General features: G+C 29.4%; 3 protein-coding genes across 5 annotated transcripts; 1 reads left to right on the top strand and 2 right to left on the bottom strand.

Moving 5' to 3' along the window:
- Positions 1-1,918: 1,918 nt before the first annotated feature.
- Positions 1,919-5,853, bottom strand: LOC106767209 (constitutive photomorphogenesis protein 10). Its single transcript, XM_014652048.2, has 4 exons — positions 5,484-5,853; positions 5,316-5,389; positions 2,840-2,987; positions 1,919-2,201 (listed from the first exon to the last, which is right to left on the bottom strand). The coding sequence occupies exons 1-4, from the start codon at positions 5,683-5,685 to the stop codon at positions 2,104-2,106; spliced, it is 522 nt and encodes a 173-aa protein (XP_014507534.1). The 5' UTR covers positions 5,686-5,853; the 3' UTR covers positions 1,919-2,103.
- Positions 5,854-6,737: 884 nt separating this feature from the next.
- LOC106767489 lies at positions 6,738-9,207 on the bottom strand. Of its 2 annotated transcripts, XM_014652392.2 has the most exons (4): positions 9,189-9,207; positions 8,956-9,086; positions 8,696-8,866; positions 6,738-7,207 (listed from the first exon to the last, which is right to left on the bottom strand). In XM_014652392.2, coding segments are annotated over exons 1-4 (387 nt in total). In that variant the 5' UTR covers positions 9,190-9,207; the 3' UTR covers positions 6,738-7,123. The 2 variants fall into 2 exon arrangements, with proteins under 2 accessions (XP_014507878.1, XP_014507880.1); XM_014652394.2 differs by lacking the exon at positions 9,189-9,207 and having other exon boundaries at positions 8,956-9,123.
- Positions 9,208-19,267: 10,060 nt separating this feature from the next.
- LOC106767385 (pentatricopeptide repeat-containing protein At1g55890, mitochondrial) lies at positions 19,268-20,939 on the top strand. 2 transcript variants are annotated; one of them, XM_014652266.2, is made up of 2 exons: positions 19,268-19,570; positions 19,654-20,939. In XM_014652266.2, the coding sequence occupies exons 1-2, from the start codon at positions 19,543-19,545 to the stop codon at positions 20,745-20,747; spliced, it is 1,122 nt and encodes a 373-aa protein (XP_014507752.1). In that variant the 5' UTR covers positions 19,268-19,542; the 3' UTR covers positions 20,748-20,939. The 2 variants fall into 2 exon arrangements, with proteins under 2 accessions (XP_014507752.1, XP_014507750.1); XM_014652264.2 differs by having other exon boundaries at positions 19,268-20,939.
- The last annotated feature ends 4,378 nt before the right edge of the window (positions 20,940-25,317 follow it).

Here is a 25,317-nt window from a genome sequence, read left to right on the forward strand (position 1 = left end):
TTTAAATATCCTTTACCTTAAAACTTAGAATCCATGATAAATGAGGGTATTTTTGTCTACTATAATCCGGTACACATTGTTAAAACGTACTAACTGAAAAACAGGCGTACGCGTGTTAACAAATTCATTATTTTTTATGTGTATCAATATTTTTCTTATAACATCTCCTTTATTAATATAAATCATTAAGTGAAACATTCGACAATTGTTAATAATAAAAATAAAAACTAGAATATACTATTACAATTGTTCCAACAATATAACAAAAAATATATATATATATATATATATATCTATATATATATATATATATATATATATATATATATATAACTCAAGAAAACTACAATGAAGACATAGAGATTGAAAGTATTTTAAGAAGGTCTTATACAAAGAACTATAGTCCTAGAGCTATACAATTGTATCACCATTTCTTACAACTATAGTCTTTCTTTGTGAATTTTTGGTTTGAATTGATTGAATTGAATAATGCATGTTGATAGCATGACATCTTAGTGTTGTGATGTACTCCTAAATCAATGTTAATATAATGTGAAAATTGTGATCTATATGATATAATTGTATTGTCATATGTTGTTTGGTTTTGATGGATTGTGATTGATAATTAAATTGAATGAGAAGATTCTAAATTGAGAAATTGGTCTAATTGATACCAGTTAAAGACTATTTTACATTTATATGAACCAAGGAAGAAGTGGAAAGTACTAATTAGATGCAATGAATCAAGTTAAAGTCTTCCCAATCAACTTCTTTTGGTTTTGAGACGGCATTGAGCAGAATCAGGAGACGATGGGTGTCAGCTCACTTTTTCCAAGTATGGGAGCATTTTTGCTCCATAGTGCTACTTTAATAGTGGCTCTTTGATTTGGTTCTCGTTGGGCAAGCATGTGTTCCGTCCAACGAAACCAAAGTTAGTGAGCTCACCGACTTTGTGTCACTAGGCACCACCTTGTGTCATCGGGTGCCAATTTTGATAATTCAGCAGAGGTGTTTCGAGAAGTTTTTATCGTTGAGCCTAAGGTTTTCTCGTTGAGTGCCAAGTCCCTAAAGTGTTAGGGTTGGGTAGATTTTTTATACACATTGATGTGGGAGTCTAGGATTAAAGGTTATCTTGACACTGTAATAACCACAGAAGATTAAACTTATGAGTGGTAAGGAGAGACTTATCATATGTAGTATAGTAAAAACCACTATAAGTGCAAAACCTCTCAAGATTCGACATCAAAATTTGTATCCATATGATTGAATCTATAAGAGTTTGGTTGTGTATATGCTTCTATATAAAAATTAAACAACTTCTTGTATTTTAGATTTATGTTATTTCTTTTTCAACTAGCTTATCTTATCGTGAGTTTTGTTGTTGTTTTGTTGTTTTCTTTTCTTTGCTATTATCACCTTATTAGTATGAGTAGATTGAAGATGCATGTTTATTTTCTCTTTATGATTATCACCTTATTAGTGTAAATAGATCAAAATACAAATGCATAAACACCTCTTATAAATAAGAAACAAACTATCAGAATAGTTAGTGATATTAAATCATGTTAAGTATAATCTTATAATAGAATTGTAATAAAGTAACTAGAGAATATATCAGTGATGTTATTATACTCATCTTGTAAGAGCATACTAATATACAATATAAGTTGGATTATCTTTTTTTCTTGATATAAAAAATGAATATATTATGCTATTAAAATTAGATGTTCCAAATATATCAAAATTAGGTTCAATTAGAATCCATAACTACGGTAAAAATTCTAGAATTCCCAAAATTAAATTTAAAGACGTTTTCTTTTACTCAACAAAAGACATGTTTACAAGTCTTTGTTGTTGTTTCGCCAAATTTAGTTAAACAGACCAATGTAATGTAACAAAATAAATAAAAAGTAGAACAGAAAAAACAATTAAAAACATGTGATGATAAATAACCATTATCCAGGTACAACTGAAGAATCAATTAAGGCACTGTCTGGAAGAACGAGCAAGCAGGAGTTACTATTGAATTATAAACTATAATTCTCATTTACATAAATACTGTAACACTGTATAAGATGTAAGAAAATAAAAGGACAGTTACATTCACTTGGCAAATCGAACAGTCCACTCTGCAGCAATACCATCATGTTTTGCTCTGTCTCCCGAATACAAGTGAGCAATGCCAGGGACAACAGCATTATCTGCAAAAAAGATTACAACTTTACACTCCAAGATCATAAATGCCTACTTGGTATGCTGATGTAAAATGTTGGCGTTATTAATATTAGATGTTTGGAAACAAAAGTTCTACAGCCACAACAATTAGGGAAGAGATAGGAAGAGAAGTATGAGATAAGATGGTTGATATGATGAGAACAAAACGCTTTTCTATTTTTATTTTCTGTTTTAGAACAAAAAATGTCTTATAGTACCTTAATTTCTCATTTTTAAATACTTGGGAAACATGAAAACAAAACAGATTAAAAGGAGTCTTATTGTTTCTTAGTAAATCTTTAAAAATAAGAAACCAAGCATTAGCCAGGTAACATGCTTGTAATTATTTGTAAGAGCAAAAAATGGAAGCAGAAATCCTATTGTCAAATCAAGCAACCCCTTAACTTGGTTGAATCCCAAGTGTCAAAAACACATAAATTAGTTGGTGTCCCTGTTACAACGTGCTACATCTCCAATACAAGGCAAGGCTGAAGAATGAACTAACATACAGACCATCATCAACCGCCATTTATAAAAACAAAATTGAAAACGAAAACAATACAATACAATGACCAAAATAGTCATATCAATAAATATTTTATTTTAAGAAGTTGGAAGAACTTACAATGATCAGGATTTGTGAAAATTGATCTAACTTCAGATAGCACCTTAGTAATTGTTAGTGCTGGACTCCAACCATCCTTCAATATTCCCATACTTACAAGGCCGTCAGGGTCTACATTGCAGTGGTAAATGCGTGTCTTGAATATCACCTGCAATCTCATTTCTTTAATTTAAAATGGTAAAACACTGAAATCAGTTCAACAGCCCTATACATTATTTTGTGGTTTGTTTGTGCATATCGCTCCTTTGTTTCCAAAACCAATACCACTCTTCCTTGATCAGGGGAAGTTTATGAAAATCAAGAAAAACAGAAGGAGGATAATTTAGTCTCTTCATAAAATATTTTGAACATTTCACAGAAGGTTTTTGCAGGATTTCAAAACAAAGGTGATATACTTTTAAAAACTGCAAAAATAGAAGAGGTAACAGTGACATACTAAAAAAGAAAGATAAAAAAAGTAAACTGCTCCAAATTTCATTTAAGAAACTAGAATTCAGAAGTCAGCTGGAAGTTCACACTGACCCACTCCCTAAAACAGCACAGCCAGACAGCAAACTTTCCATTTTCCAAATCAAAATCCAAAAATATGTGCATTCAAGCAAATGAAAAACCTTTTCCAATAACAATTGTTAGCACGGAGATTGACATGGACATTGCGACACATACACATATATTGAACATCATTAAGAATTAATTAAACTGACAATCAAGATTTATATATCAAAAATCATCTACAAACAAGGTTAATCAAATGTAACAATCCAAACACATTGTCACCTTATACAAAAATGAATTTAATTCATCTATCTAAGTCCAAAAAGTGAAAAGAGAATTTAATTCATTTAAGACGTCTCATCCCCTTCTTGATCATCATCACTGAAAAAGACATTTTCAACGAGATTCAACAAAAAAAACAAAATAACAACTTTCAAAAATTTATCATAAGTCGAAGATATGATAGGACAATAAATAAAAAAAAGTTCCTAATAATACATATATGATCCAAATATTCTTTATTGTATAGGACTTGCTCCTTATTTCTATATTTATAATACAAACGTAACACAACAAGTTTGAGTTTTTAAAAAATCACCATGTCTGCCATTATTAAGATTGTATTGGAACTGTGTTAGAAATATGTTAGAGACCCAAAAAGATGTTTTTTAAATAGGACATTTCACCGATAGATGTCGTACAAGTGTCATATGCGTGTTGGTCTCCAATACATGTTGGATACAGGGACACACCATTGAAGAGGCATGTATGAGCTTCATAGTTTGTCAAATACTTAGAAAATGAGCATCTAGTGACTATATATCTTGGAATCTTGGACAACCTTCCTACTCTTGGAAAGAAAAGGTGACACAAATGTTCAATTTTATTTATTTTCCAAGAATTATATGCCATATCCTTATTTTCACAACAGTGATGATAGCTGAATGGTCCTCGGAATTAATTTGCTTTTTTCCTATCTATTTCGAATATTGTGTCTCCATTAACTTGATTTTGTGGCAAAATCTAGTACAGAAGTATAATATAAAGCTATGGCTTCAATAACCTGTGAACTTTTTTGGCTTAAGCAATTGCTTAAGAGTTACATATTAGTTCTAATCCTATATTTCATGAGATGACTAAATACATTGAGATTAATTGTCATTTTATTCCAGAAAAAATTGTATATAGAGATATCAAGACTGAGTTCATTAACTCAAATGATCAATTAACAAATATTTTTATTAAGTCTTTACGAGGGACCAAGAATTTCCTCATCTTATGTTACTTTGTTATTATTCTTTATATGTATTGTGGGTTTAGCGCATATTTTCTTTATTATAAATAAAGTATCCTATGTATATTTTCTACACCAGGAAGATTAATCCCAAACCTATTTTTCACTATGTTCAATAATGCAAATCTTTCACCTGTTACTTGTGAAAAGGAAGAAAACACATGTTCCAAAAGGGAAAAAGTTAGAACATAGTCGACATTTTATTTACCCATTTCATACACTTTTCTGCTTGTATAAAAACATAACCTATAAAATAAAGGACAGAAGTACTTCTATCACAACTAGCAACAAAATTATCAGATCCAGTTCGGCAGATGGCTAGCAAAATTCTTCCACANGCCAATGCAAACACTAAATCATGAGAAAGAAACATCAACCGAAAAAAGACGTTACCACTCGCTAAATAATAAGTTGTCACACTAATAAGTCAGGTAGTGGTTAATGCGGCTNTTTGGCTAAATTTCTTAATTAGAAGAAAAAGAATAAGGAAAAATGAAAAAAACACTACCTCAAAGTGAGATAACTTTGCAAATACTTACGAAAATAACAAACAAATATAGCGGAATACAAGGGAAATTGAAACATTTTTCACACTAAAAAAGATGAAACGGATTACTAAAAAGAAGTACATGTTCACTCCTTTGTAGAAAACAAAAAAGAACGGTGCAAGCAACATGAAGAATGTACCTGGGGAGGCTTGAAGGGATAATCACTGGGAAATTTGATGTCAAGGAAAAAGATTCCACCTTGGTAGGGTGTTCCTACAGAGAAGAAGTTGATAAAGGAAAAATCAAAGTTATGAAGAAGATAGGACAGTGATAGGGTTAATAAATAGAATTGGGAATGTGTAGCTACCTGGGGTTCCAATAATGGTGGCAATCCAGTGATATAGGTTATCGCCCTTAGGGCCAGCGGAGCAATCGGGAGGAGGGTCGTTGTTGAGTTCCACCATTTCCCTCTGAATCCTCTTTCCTGAAGCCGACACGGAGGTTGTGGGTATCCATGACGATGTTGAAGAACTCCATGATGATTTTCCTCCCCCTCCTGATATCATCATCAATCTCTCAAACACCAAACAAACTCAACAATTTTCTTCTTCAAATTTTCCACATCCAAGGACCAGAGTGTTTCATTTCATCCTCTCCCATCTTTTCCTACATTTTTATCTCAAGAATTTCATCTACAATGTTATTTGGATTAATATGATGCGAGTTACTCTACTTTTATATCATAACAATGTCATAAGTAATTTTCTCAATTCTGACATTTATAAGATTTAAGATTTGAAAAAATTACAGCATTATACCTCACTGTATGATACAGATATAGATGTTAAAAGGAAGTAGAAGGGTTATGTTAGTTTTTCAGATTGGAAATAATCACCTCTTGCTTTTAATATTCACAATTTCTTTTTATCCATGTACACAATTTAATATTTTCAAAAGAAAAATGATCAAAAAAGTTATCAGAAGAGTATCCACTTTTTAAGATAATAAAAAACAAAAAACATAATTAAAAATAAATAAATATAATAAAAATTCTTAAAATAAGAACTTATCGTTATATTGAAGTTATAAAGCAATAAAGTAGACTAAATAATTATAGAAATATCGATACTTTTATTAACTCTTATGACATTGTAATTTCATAGCACTTGATGATAAATATTATGAATCATTAGTAGTTTTTTACAAATAATAAAATGAGTTGTAATCACAATAATAAAACTAGTGATATAACACGTAAACTAAAAAACGGTTATATAATTATAAAAGTAAACCTAAATAATTTTTACAATTTAATAGATATTTTTTATTTATTTTGAACGTGACTTTTATTTATTTAGTAAATATTTTTTACTTATTTAATTTAGAAAATTAGTTAAATTTTAAAAGACAATTAAATTTAAATAAAACGATAATTTAAAAGATAAAAAAATAGATATTAAAAAGGAAAATTTCATTTATATATGTATAGATTAATAAACAGTCAACTCCCCACTGCATGTGCTTCTTTTGTTTTAAACATTAGTAGGTGTCATGCTGTGTTAGCAGCAATACTCTCTAATATATGTAAAATCATTTTTACATTAATGCTGAAATGAATGAATTCATGGAAGAAATGGAGAGCTAGAAAACTTGTAGTTGCAGATGAATTTTGAACATTCAGAAATCTATAGCAGATTGAACCTTGCGATCATAATACAAAACTAAATTTAAGAAAGAAATGGTAGAACTAAAGGCTGCTTGCTGCTAATAACTGCCTGCCTGAACCTGAATGACATATAACAAGAGTTATTAAATAGGCGAAGGCAAGAAGCGATTTTGATTTTGCTGTGCTGGTTTCATGTCAACTGAACAGCCCTGTAAACTACCTAACTTTACTACTAGATATTTCAAAGTTCTAGTCCAAAACATGCTTCCATGCAGCTGTAGATGCTAGCCTCCGCCTTCAACAAGCAAACCTTAAAAGGTATCATGCTGAACTCTTAACACCTAATCTGTGCTAAACTTCTCCTCAATACTTGAGTTGCTAAGTATTACTACACCAATTATTATAAGTATGGCACCTGCAAACCACTGTGGAACAGTTTTTGCATCAGAAAAATGTACAATTGAAGAAGTGAAATACACAAGAAGTAAATAACCAGCTATAAGTATTGTTGTGGTTTAATTATTTAGCACTGTCAGCATCAGTAGCAAAGAAAGAAAAGACAAGCATCCGTCTACCCTGTTAGCACAACAAAAGCAGGAACAGAACAACATTTAAGGTTATCGGTTTGGTGTCCCTTGAAAACTGTGTCTCGGAAACCTTGTAAAATTGATTTTAGAGTGAAGAGATTTATGTTTGGATTTTTTTATTGCAAAATCAAGTTAATAGAAAAGCTCCATAAATGTTTCATTGCAACATATAAGGTATATACAGTTTTTTAAACTCAATGAATTTGGACACAATTAATTCATCCACATTAACCAAATATATTTAACTAAAATTACATTAAATGGTATTTCAATGGTCTCATGCGAATCCAAACCAAACACACTAAAACCCAAAGATATACTTGATGTGTTAAAGTGCATCATAAACTCATCCCAGAATAGTTAAGCTCAATTTACAGGGATACCAAAATGACTCTAGCCCACAACCAGAATAAATCTGAAGCATCTAGAAGGTTAACCTGATTAATTATTAATCCAATAACAATTCCAAGTTCCAAACAGAAAGAATAGTTCAAAAATGGTGTATGTAAAGGTTTCAGGGATTTTAAAGGGGGCCACAGCACTTGTTTCTGGCTGAATACTGCTATTGCGAAGCAACTCACAATTAGAGTGATTCTGAATCACATGAAATGCAGTGGCAAGTAACAAGAGAGTTTCAACAGCATTGTGCGTTACTTTGAGGGAAAACATTCAAACTTCAATCTTCTACTCCAAGTGTTGTAGTGTGGAATGTTTCCGGAGTGTGGGAGGTATTTAATTATTTAAAATGAAGTGTCTTAAAATGAATAAAATTGTACGCAGTTGTATAAATTAAAGGTATACTAATAATGATTATAATAACTAAAACAAATGCATTTGCATTTGATGCAACCATATATTAATTTCACGCCGCAATATCATATCTGCAATTTAAAACCATGGAAGTTTCTGAAGTCTAACTAATAACAAGATTATGAAAAAAGGTTTGGAGATAATTTAAAATGACCATGTTAGATGCAAATGGAGTCAACCCGTTCTAACTTTAACAGCCAAGATAAAACTTTCAAAATTAACCAAACTTCATAACATCTCATAACATCATGAGAACAAATATGAACAAGAAAAAAAAGTAAATAACTTGTCCATAAATTTTTAAATTAGTTTATATAGAAGTTAAACATAAAAAAAAAATAGAAAAATCATAAAAAAAAAAAGTTTCCGGGTAGATTAACTAATAGATAAATTAATTTTAAGGTTTTTTTTCTTATTTTTCTTTACTGGAAGTGTTCTTGAGAAATTATTTCAAACATGGACAAAGAAATGATTGTGCAAAAATTGCAATTATAGTATTGACAAGAGAAAGGGTACCTGGAAAGAGAGTGATTCCCTAAAAAAGAAGAAACCTGCTAAACCGGAAGAGATAAAATTGGTAGCGAAATTGGTGACAGTTGCCTGAAGAGAGGAGAGAGCCTTAAGGCTATTGACATAACAAGCCCACATCGTTACATTGAACAATAACACCATTCCGTATCTGAGAAACTGTTCAGTTCGCAGTGAGTAACAAAGATTGAAGGGAGAATTGATTATAATATGAAATGCAGAAATGAAATCTGTATGGTTAACCTAACCTGTTGAAGAGGGAGCTTTACAGAAATGGCTGCAAGAGCGGCATTAAATCCAGCAGAAACTGCCCACGCGTATCCTTTTCCGTTAGTGCCTGAACCTGACACTCTCTCCATGATCCGATTCTGATCGATCACTGTTTCAAATTAGGGCAAATTATTATTATTGGGTTTGTTCTGAGACGTGGTTATTCAAATATATCATAATAAAATATTAAGATACTTAAAACAAAGATTACTCTTTTCCCTTTACTGCAATGATTAATCTTGAATAACATCCCTTCTCTTCTCTAATGACAAACCAAACTGACTTCATTTTTTGTACAAGTTTCTTCATCTAAACCACAACTATTTTAAGCATTGTTTTTCTTGTTATTTAATATAATAGTATACTAATTTATCAAGACAAATATTTATTTTCATTTATTTTCAACTTTTCTAATTAACGTGTCTTGAATGTGATTTATATATAGAAAAACATATTTATACCAAAATACATATATAAGAAATTTGTAAGAAGATTCATATTTTTTTTCTTTTGTTATTTCAAAAACTCATATATTATGCATCACCTTGATAGCTTTCTATGAAAGTGATATGAAGACACAAATACACCTAAATAATATAATCTTTTTGATAATATGAGTCACATACTTTTGATGTTGAAAAAATTAAATGCAAACAAATTTCTTTTCATCTTTGAAGTAATAGTAGATCATGATTTTGATTTAATTATAATATTGTCTATCTTATATCTTTATTATTTTAAACATTTTTTTCATCTTGTAAAATAACTTAATTTTAAGTGATTTTGTAAATATATCGACAACTTGTTCTTTCTTTAAGTGGTGATCGAGTATTATCCTATTTAAGAAACGAAATGAAATACCTCAGACACTGAGAATACAATAAAAATTTAAGAGTTTAGTTGTTGAAATCTTGTAATCTATATATATTGTATAAATTAGCAGGTTAGGAGTTCAAAGGTAGAACCCAAACAACAAAACACTCAGGAAAAGTTTTATTTATCATAAAAACCTTCTTTATGATAATCGATTTATCACAAAAACCTCTATCGACTATCCAATTAAAATCATGTTTTTCAAAAGAGTATATGTGATAATCGATTATCAGTGTTAGTAATCATTTATCAAAATGAGAAAATATTTTTTTGAAAAAGTTTTTATGATAATCAATTATCACTTATGATATTAATTATCAGTGGTAGTTGCAATTTTTGACCTAATTTTCAAAACAAAGAGTTTATATATTTTAGCGAAACCTACTCTCAAAAATAACTTTTTCACTCAGAAATTTAGAGTTGTGACTACTAGATAAACTCTATGTTTGTGAAAAAGGGATTTGAAAAACCTAGTGTGGGTAGAGCGATAACTTTCACTAAATGTGTCTTGAGTTATTGAGTGTTGTTTATAGTGATAGGAAAAGTTTTCATTCTTTATATGATTCAAAGTAGATGTTTTCATTCCTTATGCGATTTTAGGAATGTGTTGTTCATCTCTTGTGTCTTCAAGAAAGGTTTTCTAGTCTTAAACTTTATTTTTTATGATTGTAAGTAGTGGTTATTTTTGAGTGGTTGGCTTAAGAGATTAACAATTAGACGTATGATCTTTTGATCCGAACTAGTATAAAATTATCTATGCAAATCTATCTTTTCCTATACTCTTTATTTCTCCAATTATTATTTAAAAGGAATAAATTTTAATTGTCAAATCAATTCATAAAAAGGGAAAACTTTTAAAAGCACAATTTTATTAAAGAAACTAATTCACTTTTCTTTTATTTTTGTTCACATGCGAATATTCTGCTATGCAATTCTAACAAAATACTTATTAGAGCCAATGAATGTGATATGCAAAATTATGTTTCTAGTTTATGCAGATTTGTTGGACGAGTGAAATATTATAGAAAACTTCAAGACCTTTCACTTGCTATACAAGCTAAAGCTCACTGGACAAGCTTGATTTAAATAAGTTCCCAAGGCCTGAGTTGTTGGACGAGTGAATGAGTCATTGAGAGTGGGTGAGTTATATAGTCGTTAAGCGAATACATTCCAAGGGATAATTCGTTAGTGAGCAAATGTACTGACTAAATAATTTTGTGAATTGTTTTATAGGGTGTTGTTTGAAATGTGGTATTTAACTGATGATGTATGATTTATGTGAAAAAAAAAAGACATATTTTGTGTGAATGTTGCATGTAATTGAAAGTTTATTTTTAAATAGACATTTTTTATAAAGTATACATAGGTGTATATGGATTTGGATAAATTAATCTTTAAACACAATAAAATATCTCACATTTTTAGGTTTTTAAAGAGTCAAATAATTTATCATTTTAAAATATAGTTTTTAACAAAATAATGAAAGAAAGTAAATAATAATTATGTTATTAATTTATAATTTTTGCTAGATTGCATGTATAAAAGTTTTCTCAATTAGTAAGAGATCAAGACGAGAAGATTGCAATGGATCAAATTTTATATAATAAAAAAGACCACAGAGATCTGTTTGGAATATATTCTTTCAGCAATTAGTCCACCAAATGAAAATCTTGTTTTAAAAATTATGAAATGTTCTGAAATAATTCAGAAGTCAGTTCTACAATGATAAAATAATCCTTTTAAAAACTATAAGAGTACAGTTAGAAATTATGAGGGTATATGAAGAAAAGATCCCAATTGTAAATGGACAAGTTTCCATGGACAGACAATAAAAGCCGAGAAAGAAAAAAGCACAATATGAGAGAAAGAGGAAACGAAGACAGAAAATGAGAAAAATGTTCTTAATTAGTTTCAATTTATTTCATAAAGATATATCTTTTTTTTCAAATAATCTCTGAAAATACAAAAGTAGCAATATTTTTTATTCAATGTTTTTTCTCATTTCTAGCATAGTCTTTAAAAAAAGTGAATAAACACTAATTTTATTATTTGGTTGCGTTTTTGGTTTCGTTTTGAAAAGTAAGTTGAAGAACTGTTTGACAAGTATTAATTTGAACAATATTGTTTCAGATAAGAGAAAAGATAAAGATTAATAAACTTCTACTGAAAACATAAAAGATATACAAGAAAAATAAATAAATGGAATTTTAATTTTTTTACGATTTTCTAAATTAAATATAAGAAGTTAAACATGCGTGTCTGAGGTAGTATAATGATAGTTTAATTAATAAAATATGGTTCGTTATTATTTATAAATAAATAGAAACTTATAAATATACTATTAAATGACTTATTATTTTATTTAAATATGATTATATAATATATATATATATATATATAAGTGTTATTTTATTAGAAGCACATTACATGGAATATCTATTTTATGTCATGTAAAAGTTTAGATTTAGGATAGGTGGATGCAATTTTTATAGAATTAAATCCTTCAATTTTTATTTATTTATATGCAACACTAACATTTCTACTTCTTTTAATTTCAAACTTTTATAAATTTCAATTGCATTATAGTTAATAAACATGATTTTTTTTATAAAAAAAAAAGTGAACATCGTCTTATTAAAAGAAAGGAGGAGAAGTAAGTATACTTTAAAAGCAGATAATTGTTACTTTATCAAAAACTAAATTGCACATAACCTACTGTGATAACATAAATAAAAACTTATTACTTTTATATAATAAAAACTTTTTTTTTACTTTTAATCGTTTCAGCTGCCTCACTTTTTCTTATCTCTTCATTCGCGCGTCCTTCAAATATTTTTTACTTTTTTTACTTTTATATAATAAAAACTTTTTTTTACTTTTAACCGTTTCAGCTACCTCACTTTTTCTTTCCTTCGGCGATGTGGCAGAATGTGCACTGGTTGATGATCAAGTCGACGAGAGGTTAGTTGCATTTCTTCCCTTTTTCTTCTTTGTTTTTGCATTTCTTTTCTTTTTTTTTTCTCTGTTTTTGCATTTATCCGTTTCTTTATTTCATGATCTTTATAATTCAAAGAAGTAGGAGGAGATGGAAAGGTCTTTTTTACTGCGTGACATGATTGAAAGAAATAAAGAGTACATAAAAGGAAAATAAATGGGTGATTGAAACTAAAGAAAAATGGGAGGAAAAGAGAGAGAAAGAAAGATATTATACGGAAAAACAGATGAAGAGTCTGCAGATTCTTTTTAAGGAACTAGAAAGAGAAGAAGAGAAGTTTATTATAAAGAGTCCGGAGTCTCTCAATGCATATAATTCACCTAGGCTTTTAGAATCACACCTACTAGATGACTTAACCATATTAATGAACATTATTTTTGTGACATTTGTGATATTTTTTTCATTATTTTGTATTTTTTTGGTATATAATAGAACCAATAAATAGTATGGGTTTATACGTAATAGAATCAATATTTTTTTATTTTATTTAAATTTTTTTTTTTTTAAATTAGACCAATAGATGACTTTTTTAAATAATCGCTATCTTTTGTCAATTATCAATATTTTTGTAATTTATTTTATAATTTTAGTATATACAATAAAATTTATTAAGTCGATTAATTTTGTTTATAATAGTGGAATCAAAGTTTTATCTAATTCTCCAAATATTATTATAAAGATATCTAGTACAAAAATAACGTATAACATCGAATATTTTTGGTTTTTCACGTTGAATTCAAGAAAGACGTCATATCGGGAGACGTGACGTTAATTTAACGTCAAATTTTTTTAACATAGAATGTTAATTTAACGTCGAATTTTATCAACATAGAACAGTACTTTCACATCGAATTTTGTCAATATACGGCGTTAATCAATTTTTTTATATTTTTTTTAATGGATTGTGACCCTTTTTTACAACTCTACCAGACCTGAAAAGCAGAAAAACAACAAATTTCAATTTTTGATATTTTATAAAGCATGAACTATGAACAGTAATATAGGATTAACAACAAAGAACAATAACAAACAACAAATAAGTTCAATTAAACAACAACAAACAAGTTCAACCAAATAATAACAACAAACAAGTCAAAAATAATAATAAACAAGTTTAACAAATAAGTTCTTCAAAACAAAAACTAACATTTAAAAAGGTGGGTTCATCGGAATAAAGTGTTGCCACCAGTGAGAGAGAAAGCAGAATGCGCCTATGTAGGACAAGAACACGAAAATAAATAATCGGTGAAAACAAACGAAAATCATACATAAAATAGTTAATTAACATGCATTTGTATCAAATGAAAAAAAATTACATGTGATGGTCGTCAAACTTCGCTGGAGAAAAGTTTGAGCAGAGAAGAGGGTTTCGTACGCTAAGATAAAGTGAATGAATTTTTAATCTCCCACTCAAATTTTTAATGAATGTGACATTCGACCTTTTTATATCATTTTACGTCGAATTACAATTCTAAACGACGTTTAATAATTATAATTATTTACAAAAATGCCACCGGTTATCATTTTTAACTTTGGTTATTAAGTGGTTCCACGTTAAACATGTGACGTTATTTGTTGTTTTTGCACTATATATACTAGTTAAAAATCAAAGTATCAACATATATAATTTGATAAACAAATAAATTAAATATTTAAATTATTCAAATATTATTGAACATGATTCTAGTACTTAAAAAAAATCAAATTGTAAATAATATAATTAGAAGTTGTAAATAATTTTAATTAAAACTTATGAAAATTTGGTAAAATATTGATAAAGTGTTGTTTGTGGATTAGATCAACCCACCTTCAACTTAGTTTAAACATATTTAACTTGTGGGTTAAGTCAGTTGGACTCACTTCAACCCTGATTTAAAAAAATTAAATTTTTTCTAATTTAACCTGACTCAAACCCGTGGTAAATAGGATTAATTCATATTACAATCTATTTTCACATCTTTAATTTTAAAATATGAAATTTAAGCTTAATTCAACTTTACATTAAATTAATATGTCACTAAAAATTACTCTTGATAATTAAATATATTAATATATAGTTTGATAACTAAATATATTAATAAATGAGATGACAACTAAGTATATTATATTATAAAGTTTAATTTTTACGCTTTTAGTTTTGATTATGATGGAAATAATTATTAATGAACAAAATTTCGATCTATTAAATGCAATTTTATTTGTATAATCCTATAGAAAAGATATTGTATTTTTGTCTAAAATAAATAATGTAATAATATTTTTAAATATAAATTGGTAACATTGTTACTTCTATTAAAAAAGCTGTTACTAAAAATAGTTTAATAACATTTTTATAATGTTTTATTTTATTTAAAAAATTGGTAAAAAAATTTAATAATATTTTTATAATCACTACAGGGAAACAATAAGTTATTAGCTAAAAGTTTACACAAAACTGAAAATGTTAATACTAACAAAAGAAAAGGGTTGTTTTACATTCCAAAAATGACAACGTTAAGTATGGACACTAATAGAGTAGCTTCAATCAAAATAAATGGAGTTAGATAAGTCCACTTAAACCACATAAACACTTAAAAACTATATAATATTGATTAAAGATTATTTTCGCTAGATGGACGTTAAGTAATTTTAATTTAATAGACTAAATCAACGTTAAAATGAGTCAGCTAAAATATTTAGATTATTTTCATTGAATCAATTCTAGTGTTAATATTGAAAAATTTAAACACAGAATAAATTATAGTATTATTCATGTTTTTTAAATTTACTCTCAATTAATTATATGCATTAACTTTTTAATTTAAAAAATAACATAAGAAAACATAATTAGATTTTGAAATGTACTACAATTTCTCATTTTTCAAATCATCTAAAATAATTACAATAATGATAGTCATTTTAAGTAAAAAGACTAAAAACACGTTTTATAAACTAAACAACAAAATCGAAAGTAAAAAACTTTCTGTAACTATTCCGACAAATAAGAACAATGAAAGGATGAATGAGAAAAAGATCAATATTATTACGATATAAAAAATATAAAATCAATCTTTTTTTTTTTCTTGAATATTCAAATCAATATGTAAACTACGGTATGACAATTTCCAGAAAACCAAAATTTTATTTAGTCACACCTCATCCAACCAAAATGAAGTTCTCCCATATATACATTTCATACTAAAAAATAAAAAAAAAATAATTGAACTTTATAAAAAAAAACACATTGATATCATTCAGAATCCAATATATTTTTTTCATTAACTATTAAACAAAAAAAATCATATAAACTATAAACAAGAAAAAAAATTCAATGAATACTTTTTAAAACTAAATTAATAACATTATAATCTTATTATGTCAAAATATAAAATTCTAATCAATTTAAATATATAAATATCAAAACATCTACCATTATTTCAAAGATTAATTCAATTCCTCTGACTTAGTGTCTAAAAAAATATTTTCAATGTCAACATGATATATATCCCTGATATCATGCCAACTTAAAGAATATTTCTGATAGTTAATTCTAAAAAATTGAATATAGAAAAGTTATTACTATTGAATGTTGTAATGATAATAGAAAAAATCAAGCGTGTAAAACGGAAACCTATCAAAATTTTAGTTATATTGAAATCAGGATAATCAAATATTCATGTCAAGATCATATTGACAAAGTTATACTCAATAGTGCGAAACACAACATCCTTTGCATCTGTCGATGAAAATTAATATTTCAAAATATATTATCGCGTTACATGTTTATTGTTTTGGAAAATAACTATTATTTAAATAATAATTTACATTTTAGATTATTCAAAATATAGTTCTAAACTATATAAAATGAACATAGTTTATAATTATACAATCCAAAATATAAGTTTAGATTTCATAATTCAACAATTAAATGTTTTTAGGTATCAGTGAGGCGTAGATGGAACGTATTTTGCTCTTGGTCTTAACTCTATATTTATAAGTTGTCTCATTGATCTAATCTGATTCAAGTTCAATAAAATAAAGACAAACTTAGTTCAAACCTGGAAATCCGTTTAGTTGTTCATAAACAACTTTATAAATATCTTTAATGAGATATTTTTTATTTATTTTATTTTCTGTTGGACTATTAGTCCAATCACTTAAACATTAGCTCAATTGCAGTTCAATATCATTTAGTTTGGTTTGACAAACACTCTAAACCTGAATGGATCGATCGATCTTAGATACCAACCGTTGGATTGAATATCATATTACACAAATTATAACAACACTTTCTTCCTACTTTTTCCGCTACCCGTAAATGAAAATCTATGTATTTATATTTTCCCAACAATGCTGGTACGTGATTTCAGCACAAAGGACCTCTTTCTCTCCCAAAAATCTAATCCCGTGACCCCACACTTAAATACATACCAGTTTAATTCATACTTCTTCCCCTCCCTGACAAGTACACGTCAAAACCAATTAAAATATTTCACCTTTCTATATATTAAATTATCACTCAACATTAACGCCTCATTCAATGATAAGTACTCGTGCCTTATATATAAGTCATATGTATATGGGAAAATTAAACATAGCTTTCACTCTTCCAATCAAGAACCATGAGGAACTCACTCCTCTGCCTACAACCTTCCAAAATACCAATAAATAGTGGTGGACATTCTTCCAAGCATAGAGTTTTCCACCCTTGTAGTCAATGATAAATAATACCTTCTTCCCTTTTTCCTTCCTATGTAGAACCCACACCCAACATATACATAAATATCTATACAACAAAAGAAACCCTCTCTGGAATGTACCCTATGCAAAGATTTTCCTAATTTCCTTTTCCATCTAAAAAACCCGAAAACATATAATCCACTCTCCTCATTTAACTCAACTACAACTCCTCTCCAACACTGTTTTCATACTTTCAACAACTCATTCTTCATTATTATTCCTCAAAAAATCTAACAAACTAAAAGACCCTCTATGAGTAACCATTCCTCCTATGGTCATTTAAAAAATCTGTTAAGTTCACGCGTTATATTAACTAGTTTACTATATACAATGTCCATAAAGAAATATTATGGATGCAAGAAAGAAAAGGCCATAAAAACAAAATCTTTTTAATTGTTCACAATCATAGGGAGGTAAAACAGAGGATTTACTACCTATAAAATTCTAAGACACCCCATTCCTCAGGATATTCTAAAAAAGGGGAGATGCTCAAGAATTTTGAAGTACACAAGGAAAAAGCTAAAATAGATCGTCCAAAATGTTTGGGCCGAATGTTATCCAAGCCCAACCTTAAAACATTTCAAAAATTAAGAGGGTTTCATCCTGCACCTCCAAGTACTTCAGCACCTCCAAATATTTTCAGAATGTCAACATTACCCCTGTTTAAAAGAGTATTAATGTTTAAATTAATTAAATGATCAAAGATCCTCTACAGTTTTTATTCTTCAGCAATTATTATTCTTCCTTATTTTCAAATCTCACATTCTCACTTTCACTCCTCATCTTCGAAAATACCCTCTCTTTCTCATCTCAACATCTCTGTTTCGCATCTCATTTCACTCCAGAGACACACACAGCACATGTCCTCTTCTTCGTGTTCTTCCAGTGCTTCCACACACACTCTGGGCACACACAGACACCACAACAACTGTTTCCACTAGTTTCAGAGGTTCGTCTTCTTCCACGATTTCTAGGGTACACAAACAGTACAACACCATAACTCTCGCTTCTTCTCGCTGGTGCCAAAGATTGGTGGATTCCTATGCCATATTCATTTTATACTGTGTTGTAGATATAGTAGTGTAAGGATTAGAAGATATAGTATTTTCATGGCTGATTTGCGCTTGCTCGGATACACAAACACGAAAAGGGTTGAATCGGATCTGGATATCCGATTTACTGTAGGTTGCGTTTGGGACCTTTCTACAATTCACAGACAATTGTTGTTAATTTTTCTGTTGCAAGATAAAAAAATTTGAAAAGGAGTAATAAAAATTTTATTTATATTATAATAATCAAACATTTAAAATACATTGTTTATATTATCAAAGTTTAATAATTATAAAAAATAAATTAACTGGTTAAACAATATTAATAAAGAAACATGAAAAAAAACATGCAGGAAACATTAATAAAACAAACGCATATTTAAATGAAAAAAGCAGAAAAAAGAAGCATAAAGAATAAATGAATCGGATATTCATATCCGATGGTTATTCTTTCGAATATTAATATCCGACGAGACCTTTGTTTACTTTTATATCCGATGCAATTCTTCACAACTTTAATTCTTTTTAAATATTTATAATAAATCTTCAGGAAGATAACAACTGATATATAAACTGGAAAAGGAAAACTTCAATCAAAATATTTATCGGGAATGAGGAGAAAAAATAATAAGAAGAAGAAAAGATTATTAGAAGTGTTAATACAAATGAAGGGGGTGTAAGAGTGGAGAGATGCATGAACTGGGAGAAAATGGAGGTGTAGTTAATGGTGGAGAGAGAAACAGTCCATAAACATAAAATTAATAAATAATCACCTAATTAATTAGAAAGAAAATAGAGGTGTAGTTAATGGTGGAGAGAAAAACAGTCCATAAACATAAAATTAATAAATAATCACCTAATTAATTAGAGGTATTTTAGAAACTTGGAGGAACAGGATGAAAAGGTGACGATGAAACACCCCAAAAACAATGGCTGCATTATCTAGGCTTGTCAATGGTACGAGCATCAGAACTTTTTTTTTCTCAGTGCTTATCCCAAAATGTATCGCATTCTTCACCGTGCTTTTTGCACTGCCGCAGAACCAGCAAAAGTGAGCATCAAATCTATTTCGGAGGATTTATACAAAGAAGTAAAGTTAAAGAGATTGGTGGAGAAGTTTAAGAAAGCTTCCGACATTGACCAGTTCCGCAAAAAAACCGGCATTTACGAGGTGACAGTGCGGCGTCTCGCCGGTGCCAAGCGCTTTGGGTGGGTTCACGACATCCTCGAACACCAAAAACAGTATTCCGACATTTCCAACGAGGGTTTCTCTGCGCGCCTAATATTCCTTTATGGCAAATCTGGCATGGCCAAACACGCCCGCATGGTGTTCGACGAAATGCCCCAGCGAAAGTGCAACCGCACTGTGCTCTCTTTCAATGCCCTCTTAGCCGCATACCTCCACTCCAGGAAGTTCAACGTCGTGGATGAGCTTTTCAAGACCCTCCCCACTCAGCTCTCAATCGAGCCTGATTTGGTATCGTACAACACTCTCATTAAGGCCTTTTGTGAAGAGGGGTCCTTTGATTCGGCACTGTCAGTTCTTAAGGAGATGGAGGAGAAGGGTGTGAATCCAGATTCCATTAAGTTTAACACTTTGCTTGATGGGTTGTATTCAAAGGGTAGTTTTGAGGATGGTGAGAAAGTGTGGGGGCTAATGGGTGCTAAGAATGTTACTCCGGACGTGACGAGTTATTCTTCTAAGTTGGTGGGGTTGTTCAGGGAGAATAAACCGGATGAAGTTGTTGAGCTTTATAGAGAAATGGAGAAGGTGGGTGTGAAGCTTGACTTCTTTTACCTCAAAGCTGTCGTCAATGCTGTCATCAAATGTTGTGTGAATGACGGTGATTTGGATGAGGTCAAGAACTGTTTAGGTGTGATTGCAGACTTTGATCTTGACCTTCATAAAAGCACTTATTCTATCCTTGTTCCTTTCCTGCGTGAGAAGTGTGATTTGATGACCACAATTAAGTTATGCAAGGAGATTATGGAAAAACGGGGCCGTGTTGATGGATCGTTGCTGCAACTTGTGGTAGATAAGCTGGTGAACGAAGGCAAGATTTCGAAGGCGAAGGAGATTGTGGAGGCATGGAAAACCTATGAGGACTGTCGTTATAGGCTAAATTTACCTTAAGCAGAGTAGAGTTGTGTTAGTTCTTAGATGCACTTTATTATTGGTCTTGCAATTTGATTGGTTTTGATATGATGGTGATTGAGAAATTGCCAATAATGACTTTTGTTTGGCAATGTGAGTCTAGTAACTGGTTTCTTCAAAGTGGCTTTTATTATAAGTGATTTCTTTAATGTGAATCTCTTTTTCTCTTAATTCTTTCTCTTTATTTTCTTTTTCTCTAAACTTCTCTTCATCTTCTTTTTGTAGTCTGATATAACAAAAAGGAACAATAGGCATGAATTAATCCATAAAAAAAATATAGACGTAGCATCAAGAAAGGCCTTACCTGCAGGGTTACATGTCGTTCACCCTTAATGTTTTTCTTATAACCATACGACAATATATTGATTCATCACCTATGAAATATACAAATATCATTGCCATGGAAATGTTTACACTAATTTCTATATTCTTTTGTTACTGCTTTGGTACGAAAATGCTTATACTAATTTTATATTCTTTTGTTACTGCTTTGGTATGGAAATGCTTACACTAATTTCTATATTCTTTTGTTACTGCTTTGGTATAATCAGAGTAGTCATATAAAAGGTTCCCTTCTCCTGGAAAATTGAAGGATGTGATCATGTATCAGTTTTAAATTCTGTAATGCATTTGATCAAATCAAGCTATTCATTTCTTTTACATAACACACCATATAAATGTATTAAATACCATTGAAAAAATATGAAAACAATCATACAAGATATAAAGTACTAATAAATAGGTTAAACAATCATACAAGATATAATGTACTCTGAATTTTCAGTATCAAGTGCTGGTTGATATATCAAGTCCTTCACTTTCTATAATAGAAACATACTTGAAAACATTGAAGTATATATATCAGATTAACCATTAATGCTTAATAAATGTACCAATAACGTAAGATTAAGTTATACATCTAGTTTTAAACTGTTATTTACATGTGCATCAAGAAAATTTCTCTGAAGTTCTACAACAAAAAAAAAACAATAAACAACCATACGTTCAACCAATTACAAACTTTAAGAGATAAGTACATTCACCTTACACAGTATCATGGTGTTAATTACCATGATGTTTTAGAAAAAATTATGAGACATTTATCTTCACATGATATATAACCACATTTTAAATAAAATAATAATAATAATAACACATGGAAATTGGCCACAACTGATTCATCAAACAATACTCAAATATCAAGATATATAAACTTGAATCGATTAGCAAGTTACTAACTAGAATTTGGTCTTTCTTTGTCATCAGTGACAATATACTGATGGCCCTGGGATTCCTACTTTGACTTTAGTATTGTTGAAGAAGAAATAAATTTCCCTACTAATTTCTAAAGCAAGCTTACCAGCACAAGCAAATAATATTCCAATACAAGCAACACATATACATCCCGAGATAAAAAGAAATGAAAGGAGAATATGATGGTGTTTACAAAAGAACAAATCATTGGTTCCAGTTTTACTCAATATAAACTGACAAAGTGATCCTCAGATGGTAAAGTGGTGATACATATAAGCATGTCTATGAATTCTTAACCGCTTATTTTAACAAATCAAAAATTAATTTTACATGGCAACAAGACACCACATGTCATAGCAAGAAGGCAATACTCTATCTCCACTACAATATAGAGCAATAATAAACACAAGATGAAGGAAATATATTATTCTGCATAACTTGAGAGTTCCCAGCACCAATATTTAATTCTTCAGACTAGTTACATACTTGAGGAGCATGGTGACAACGTCCTCTGATATCCTCCCTACTTCAGTTTTCAGGTGATGATTTATCTAACATAAATTAAATCTATGTGAAATTAGCAATGATGATAACGGCTATTAAGATGTTATCATCACTCCAACACGTTGTTATTATTACTGATATTGCCAATTTAGTTTAATTAGTGCATATGTCTATTTACTTCATCATGCATAAACAAAAGAACATATACATTTTTATTTACTTCTTCCTATATAAACCAGTTTTAACGTGCAATTTTATTTAAACAATGATTAACTAACTTAACCAATACCTATAAACATGTAATTTTAGGAGTTACTTTAACAGAACAATATACTCTTATTAATATACACAATCTAAGTACACTAGTAAGCAATACCATACGTTTGCCTGAACTCGTTGAAAAGTTAATAAAAATGTTATTCATTACCTTAATTCTAATACTTGTAAAGCCACCACATCATCTAAAGCATCCCAAGTAAGTTGCCTGTAATTATTGCCTGCAAGGAAAATAGAAAAGAAAATTTTATTCACAGGATGCTCATTCCACATTAATAGACTCTATAAATTTGATAAAGTTAAAAGTTTCTTATTTCGCACACACTTAAATTTTCTTACTAGATCTCTCACAGACTCACGAAACCAATGTTGGATCTAACCAGCTCTAATATCAATTTGATACTGAGAAGACATATATAAAAAATTCAAGAACTCACGATTTTGCTTTCTTAAACACAAATTCTATTGTTTTGCAAAACTTACTTACATTATGAAAGTTAGATAAACAAACAAACCAAAGTAATACATTCTGATAATGCACTCACGGATCACGCATTTTTCGTAAGTGTTGAAAAACTCAAGTGCAAACAAATTTCTTTTTATCTTTAAAGTAGTTTTAGGCCATGCTCTTGATTTAATTCTATCAAAATCAATGGTAGAAAAAAAATATTTGGCTTACTTTTTTTTAATTCTTGGTATTGTTTCATTATATAAGTGTTTTATTTTATAATTATATTCTTTAGTCTAATTTAATTTGGTTCTTTTCAATTTGAGTGGATATTACTGTAAAATGAGTCCTTCTACATTATTTTTTTCTTTTGTCACACATATTTTCTACTATTTTCCTGGTAGGATGATATCAGTCTAAGTTTAGAATTATATTCTTATTTTGCATGTTTGTTATTAAATTTTAATCCTGTCTCATAGTTCTTTAACAAGATTTAGTTCAACATCCATCCATTGTTCATTCTTTCAAATTGTTTATTAAATTAAATGTCTGTCAGTGATGAATTTGTTAATCTCAATTAGAATCATAACATTCACTTCGTCGATAGTAAGGTGTATGCATATGCTCATAATGCTTTTTAACAACTATTCAACCTACTTTTTTTTGTTGCACATATGTTTTCTTGAGTCCAAACAATATGACTTTGTTAGTAGTTTCTACTTGCTTAATTATTTTGAGTATTGCATCAAGTTGATTGCATGTCATACCAGATTCGTGGCAAAACTCCTCAAAATCATTTGTTAATTAATCGTATTTCATTGTTTATTATGACATATAAAAACTACATATTGACATATTATGTTTTTGACACAAATTTATATAATTTTTGGACTACTATCTTGACTAGAGGTTTTGATTCCTTTTGTGAAGTGATCAGCAATTACAATAAAGAGCTTGCATTGTTTGTGTAATGATGAGGAAGAATTAATAATGTTTATTTCCTAGGTAGTGAAAGGTTGATATTGAGGTGAGTTGATGATGAAACTTTTTCAATGCAAAAGGTTGATGTTGAGGTGAGTTGATGATGAAACTTTTTCAATGCAAAAGTGTATTATGTTTTTACGTTGTTGTCACCTTAGGCAATTCTTGACATACTTTGTATAATCTCCTTTATGTATTTTTTTTTTCCATTGTGTGTTTGACTTGGGTAAGGGTAATTCATCTTATTAGTGGTGTCAAGAATCCATGTTTAAATGATTTGTTCCTTACTGTTTTGGTTGTAGGATCGAGGACCTCTACAAAATATTCATTTACACTTTTTTCAAATTTAGCTTAAGTTATCTTAAACACTTTTTAGTTAACTTTCTTATATTTTCTTGATGTTCAAATTCCAAATCGTACGGACAGGTATTGTCAAAGGCACTATGATGCTCAAATCAATAATCTAATCGATCGAGGTCACATTAAAATCTCAAATTCGCAATAAATGCAATCACCTATCTTTTTATCTTTGACTTGTATTTATAGGTGTTGACTTGGGCAAGATCGTAATCACAGCCCATAGTTTTAATAAGTAAAACTTACCAATAAACATGATTAGAGATGCGAACGTTGGTTGTAGTTGGACCTTCTCTGAGTCCATCTTGATTCATACTTGGTTGCAAAAGTAGTTCAAGTCTTTAAGTTACATGAATTTGGCAACCTTAAGCCTTAATTAAATCTTGTAGATTTGACATTATTTATTTTTTTAACATTATCAAAGAATGGATCTAACATAAATATCATGACCATGCTGTGTAACACCACCTCAAGGTTTACGTTTTTTACCTTCATTGCTACTTCGTGGAATCTTTCCTTGATGTCCATATTTTCTTGGTCATAAATGTGTCAAAATAAATTATAGAGTAGGTAGGTAACTTAAGAACTAGCTTAAAGTTGTTTGTTCGAGAAAGGTTGAAAATACTGGTAGGTCTGAGCAACGGTCGGAATGGGTCGGATTTGGGATCAATCCGACTGATACGTTATAATTTGAATTTAACATTTTAAGACCCAATATGACAGTTTAAT

Source organism: Vigna radiata, chromosome 7 (genome assembly GCF_000741045.1).
Source record: "Vigna radiata var. radiata cultivar VC1973A chromosome 7, Vradiata_ver6, whole genome shotgun sequence".
In the NCBI taxonomy this organism is placed as follows: Eukaryota; Viridiplantae; Streptophyta; class Magnoliopsida; order Fabales; family Fabaceae; genus Vigna; species Vigna radiata.